The 5714-nt window shown below is 43.7% G+C and overlaps 1 protein-coding gene across 1 annotated transcript; it reads left to right on the top strand.

Moving 5' to 3' along the window:
• The first annotated feature begins 792 nt into the window (after window positions 1–792).
• On the top strand, window positions 793–5345 carry irx1a (iroquois homeobox 1a). The gene is made up of 4 exons (XM_039806961.1): window positions 793–1330; window positions 2784–3885; window positions 4217–4292; window positions 5223–5345. Exons 1-4 carry the CDS (start codon window positions 1088–1090, stop codon window positions 5296–5298), a joined length of 1497 nt encoding a protein of 498 aa, XP_039662895.1. The 5' UTR covers window positions 793–1087; the 3' UTR covers window positions 5299–5345.
• The last annotated feature ends 369 nt before the right edge of the window (window positions 5346–5714 follow it).

Below are 5714 nucleotides of genomic sequence, written 5' to 3'. Positions count from 1 at the left end.
TGACTTTTTGGAGGAAAAGCTTTTCGGAAATTAGCTATTTAATCTTTAAACTCACATCGCAGGGACATGGCTGGAATGTAATATTTCATTTATTAATTTGTTAAATGTATTAAAATAATTGAGAATTTTAGAAGGAGGAAGGAATTTAGAAGGCCTCATCTTAATACACACATTCAAACTATTATCTATATTTCACAAGTGCATACGTTTTGAAAACATTAGATGAAGAACACTACAAAGACTAAATACCACTTGGAAGAAGACACTTTAGGAGTAAATGAGTCACTGTGTATTAAATAAACGCACCAGCAGCCCGTGATAGCAAATACTAATTCCTCTGCGGAGAGGGATTTTACCTCTTTAATTACACTTTCAATCTATTCAAAGTTCCTTCTTCTGACGGGTTTACTTCCCCCTGTGTCGGACAGCTGTAAAATCGTGTAGACAGGTTGTCATACAACAATCAAAGCCTTCGGTGAATGGACTCTATTGCTTGAACATTTAACATACAATAAGTCCAAACACGGAGGGAGAGAGGGAGAGAGAGAGAGAGAGGGGGGGAGAGGGGGGAAAGAGGGAGAGAGGAGAGAGAGAGAGAGAGAGAGAGAGACAGAGAGAGAGAGAGAGAGAGAGAGAGAGAGAGAGAGAGAGAGATAGAGAGAGAGAGGCCCCAGCCAATGTGCTCACTCTACATTCACTTTATCCACATTGCTCCAAACGAGGAGGAGCTTGCAGGCTCAAGTAGGGGATGCCAATCAAAGCATCAACTTCAAATTGTATCTGAGAGATCAGCCTGGAGACCTCAGGGCCAGGCGCGTCAGTCGGAGCGCAATTGTTGATCAGATCACATCCAGCGGACTTTGCGCGAGAAAAAGAGAGGAAGCCGAGATTTAAGAGCGGCTTGTTATGACTGCATACCATTGTATGTCTGTAGTAGCTGTGACTTTGGCTTGAACACTTTCCCTTCACTCCTCCGGGTTCTTTTTTTCCTTTTTTCCTCTCGCACACTTTTTTTTTTTATTTTATTTTTTTTTTTAACGCACAGTTTTGTCGGACGATACAGCCGTGCGACTATCCGGCGGTGGAGATGTCTTTCCCCCAGCTAGGCTACCCGCAGTACTTAAGTGCCTCCCAGGCGGTGTACGGGAGCGAGAGACCGGGAGTGCTTACGCCTTCGTCCCGGGGAGGGAGCACCGAAATCGGGGGAAGTCCGTCCGCCACCGCAGCGGCGGTCACCTCGGTGTTGGGCATGTACGCCAACCCGTACGCACACAACTACAGTGCTTTCTTACCTTACACCAGCGCGGACTTGGCTCTTTTCTCACAAATGGTAAGAATTCATGTTATTTTTATTGTGTTGCTGTTTACGGGTCGGCGTTGCACAGACGATTGCTTATGCTTGAGGTTCCCACCGCTGTCTGAAAAATAAAAAATAACCGAGAAAAACTGGGTAATCCCAACAAAATGTATTAAGAAATGCAAATGCATTCTAGTTTGTCTGATTTTTTTTTTAAATATCGATTGCTAAATATAAGTTCACATTTTCACGTTTTTTCACAGTTCAGTGCATTGTTTGGCTGAGTTACAAATGTGAAAAAAAAGTTTGAGCTGTACATGCAAACAAGAAGAAAAAGAAATGGGACACAGAATGATTTATTTGCCCATATAGAAAAATATGTAAACAAAAGATTTAATTCACACCAACTATATGGTTAATATATCATACTGTTACGATTACGATGTTGCGATTGTAAAGTTTAAATAAATTTCCTGAAAGAAGAAAAAAAAAACACCCGCTCAATAGATCTGCGTTTTAGCATGTAAGAAAAAGTAAGGAAAAAGTTCCTTCTCATCTCTCCCCCCACAGCCCCCCAATTATTATTATTTTTTTTATATCAGATCATTAGAAATAATCTCCACCATAGAACAAAAGCTTAGGCTATAAAAATGCAATCAGTTTTAATCATGTAGGCTTTGTTTTGCTCCGGTATCCTCCTGTCGTGGTTGAGTGCCACGTGGATTTTTACTGTGTGGATGAAGACTTGTCAGAAATGTTTTGGCCTCAAATACACCTGGTGGTAATAGTTAACTTGCAGTGTGTTAATGTGTTGGCAAATGTGTGTGCACCAGGCCCATAGGCAGTGACCATTGCGCTAAAGCTTTAAAACAAGAGCTGTGAACCGATCGATATGTTTGAGTGCTGTGCCCAAAGCAAATAGAACCGAGCGAGTTGGACGTGTGGCACGCTGAGAAAACTTCACTTAGGCCTTAAAAAGTGCTTTGACATCTAGCCTGGGCTCCTGGAGGAGTGTGGAGGAAGGGAGGGGGTTGGCAGGTAAACAGAAATGCCATAAAGCTGGCAGTTTGCAAGATGTGTGTTCACAATGATGCGACGAACTTTCTCTCTTTCTCTATTCCTGGTGACTTCATTTGTTCCGTTTTGAGACTGCCATGGATAGGCTTTTAATAATAATAATAATAATAATAATAATAAAAAGGTATTTGCCTTTGAGTGAGCATGTGTGCAGGCGCAGGTGACGCAGGCCTAGCATGTTGCAAGTTGAGAAGCTCAGTCAGGTGTAACTCGTTTTTCTTTTGACTTGTTTGAGTTGCATATATATAGGCCTGCAATGGTCAAAATGCATTGGAGCTATATTGTAAAAAAAAATAAAAAATAATAATAATAATATAGTCTCAGTGCAATATTTTACAATTCGGTGTATGGCACTAATTATGCATGCTAAATGTTATACTATTATACAATGTTATTTTTCATTTTGAAGGGATCCCAGTATGAGCTGAAGGACAGCCCTGGCGTCCATCCTGCCAGCTTCGCAGCCCACACGTCCCCGGCCTTCTACCCGTACAGCCAGTTCCAGTACGGGGACCCGGCCAGGCCCAAGAACGCCACCCGGGAGAGCACCAGCACCCTGAAGGCCTGGCTCAACGAGCACAGGAAGAACCCGTACCCGACCAAGGGGGAGAAGATCATGCTGGCCATCATCACCAAGATGACGCTGACGCAGGTCTCCACGTGGTTCGCCAACGCCAGAAGGAGGCTCAAGAAGGAGAACAAGGTGACCTGGGGAAGCAGGAGCAAAGAGGACGGGGAGGACGGGAACTTGTTCGGCAGCGGGGACGAGGCGGAGAAAAACGAAGACGAGGAGGAGATTGATTTGGAGAGCATAGATATCGACAAAATCGACGACAACGACGGGGATCAGAGCAACGAGGACGATGACGACAAATCCACGGAGGGGAGCAGGGAGCACAGGGGCGGCGTGGGCGCTGGGGGGGAGCTGGACAGCTTGGAGAAAAGACGGGCTTTCGCCCTGCAGGCCCACGAGGCCTTTGACAAATCTAAGAGCACAATTACAGCTCACCCAGGGAGTAAGGAGAACGCGGACGGCAACAACAACACCACCAGAGTTTTGTCCCCGGATAGACCCGGGAGCTTTCCTCTCCCGTCTAACAATAAGCCGAAAATATGGTCTTTAGCAGAGACAGCCACTAGTCCAGATAGTTCATCTCAGAAAGCCACGTCCCCGTGTGGCCCAGCGGCCACCACTCACACATCAGCGCCGCACCACCAGATCCAGACCCACCCGGCCTTCCTGCCCAGTCACGGACTGTACACCTGCCAGATTGGGAAGTTCCACAACTGGACAAATGGGGCTTTCCTGGGCCAGAACTCCCTGCTAAATGTGAGGTCGTTTCTGGGAGTAAACCAGCACCATCACCACCACCACCACAACCAGCAGCAGCAGCAGCACTTGGCGGCCCAGCAGCAGCCGACTTCAGTGGTGGTGTCGCCGGGAGCAGCTGCAGCAGCACTCAGCAACGACAGCAAGGCCCCGGCGGAGACACACAGTCCCAAGCACATAGGTAAGGGGGACGCTCGCTGCGCGTGCACGCGCATACACCTCACATAGCCTACAAGTTTTACAGGCTACTGAACGGAACATAACGTGTGTTGCACACCTAGGCCTATACGTGTTTCTTTTGTATATTTAATTATAACAGCAATGCACTGTGAACGCATGCACGCACGAGTGGGTTACATAGCCTATACACACACTTAAATCCACCGTGTTCACATACTGCATTAACACAACAGTGGGCTCATTTTTAGTTCGACATGTTCATACAAGGCCTATATTAGCAGACATTATCGGCCAATATTGATCCAGCGTTTGACTTATTTCCCTTTTTTTAGAGCACGAAAACGGTGTACGGTCTGATTCACCTCCAACGCAGATCCTGAAGTCTTCCTTTCGACCCATCCATGACAGGTGAGGCAACTTTTTGCTCTTTTGCTCTTGCTGATTGTTGGAAACACGTTGCCATAAGAAAGTGACCAGCCCCAGCCTTCTATTCAAATTATACATTGAGAATTATTGCATCAATCAAAAATATAAACCGATTTAGGATTCTTTTTATTTTCCCCCAGCTATGTAATTTATATAACAGCTATTATTATTAAAACAACTAAAATAAGCATGGGCGTTAGGAAAGGCCTTGATGACATAAAATATTCAACAAATAAATACGATTTTAAGGGGATGTAAATTGTTTTACGAATTCCAGTATATAAACCTAACTTTTATGTCTGGCAGTTATTTTTTATTTTTATTTTTTTAACAACAGTGGTAAGACTACAAAATAAAATAAATAAAACACAGTTTGCTTTGCGGGTGACAGGGGTCTTGACTCCCATCCCACACCCCCTTTAATTCCTGCCCTCTGGGGAGAGTGTGGCTACTTATCAAGTCACCGAGTAAAACGGGCTCTGTCTGGGCTGTGTGCTTTCCCTAAAGACCCCTGGGAGAAGCCGGAGCCCAGGGGAGCGCTCTTACCGAGAGGGGAAAAAAAAAAGTTTACCTCTGTTTCAAGTATTACAAAACACCTCCTCTCTGTATGCAAAAGGCATATAGAAAGAACAAACATTTACAGGAATTAGAAATGTGGGAATGGGATTTTTGTCCACACATATATCATAATATATTATTTTCAAGTAAAATAATTATGTCTTATTATTATTATTATTATTATTATTATTATTATTATCATCATCAAAGGAAGTAAGTGAGGGATTGGAGAGGGGGGCTGCAGTCTGTTTTAAATCAAAGATGTTGAGCCAGCCAATTGAGATGCATATTGAAAGCCGCTGTCCCAACACGGCGGGGGTATTTATCTACCTTTCTGTGTTATTCTTTCTCTAGATCCTCTCTGCCTTCTAGTGCCAGGAATCCACAAGACGCCACGCAACGGGTCCTCACCGCTCTCTCCTCGGCTTGATCAAGACTGTATTTTTTTTTTTTTTTCGTGCTTGAAAAAAAAAAAAAGAAAAGAAAAGAAAAAATAGGAAAATGACTTTTACACTCCCTAAAAAGGACACTGAGAAATAATAATGCAGCGTAGCATTCAGTCGGTACAGAACAAATGGCGTAATTTGGTAATATCCTGTGGATGGATGGATTACTTCCTCTATTGTTGTGTAGCCTATAATCGCGCCTATAATGTTACTCTCTCACTCTCTCTCTCTCTCTCTCTCTCTCTCTCTCCACTTTGCCCAGGCAGGCTGGGACATTTTGGTAGGCTTTTTACTTTATTATTATTATTATTATTATTATTATTATTATTATTATATTATTTTATTTTTGTCTCTATCTTGTGTTTTTGGTGTCCTTTCTTTAATGTAAATACCAAGTGAT

The sequence above is a fragment of the Perca fluviatilis genome, chromosome 7 (genome assembly GCF_010015445.1).
Source record: "Perca fluviatilis chromosome 7, GENO_Pfluv_1.0, whole genome shotgun sequence".
In the NCBI taxonomy this organism is placed as follows: Eukaryota; Metazoa; Chordata; class Actinopteri; order Perciformes; family Percidae; genus Perca; species Perca fluviatilis.
Note: the sequence above shows the minus strand (reverse complement) of the source record. Positions and strands in the feature narration are given on the sequence as shown.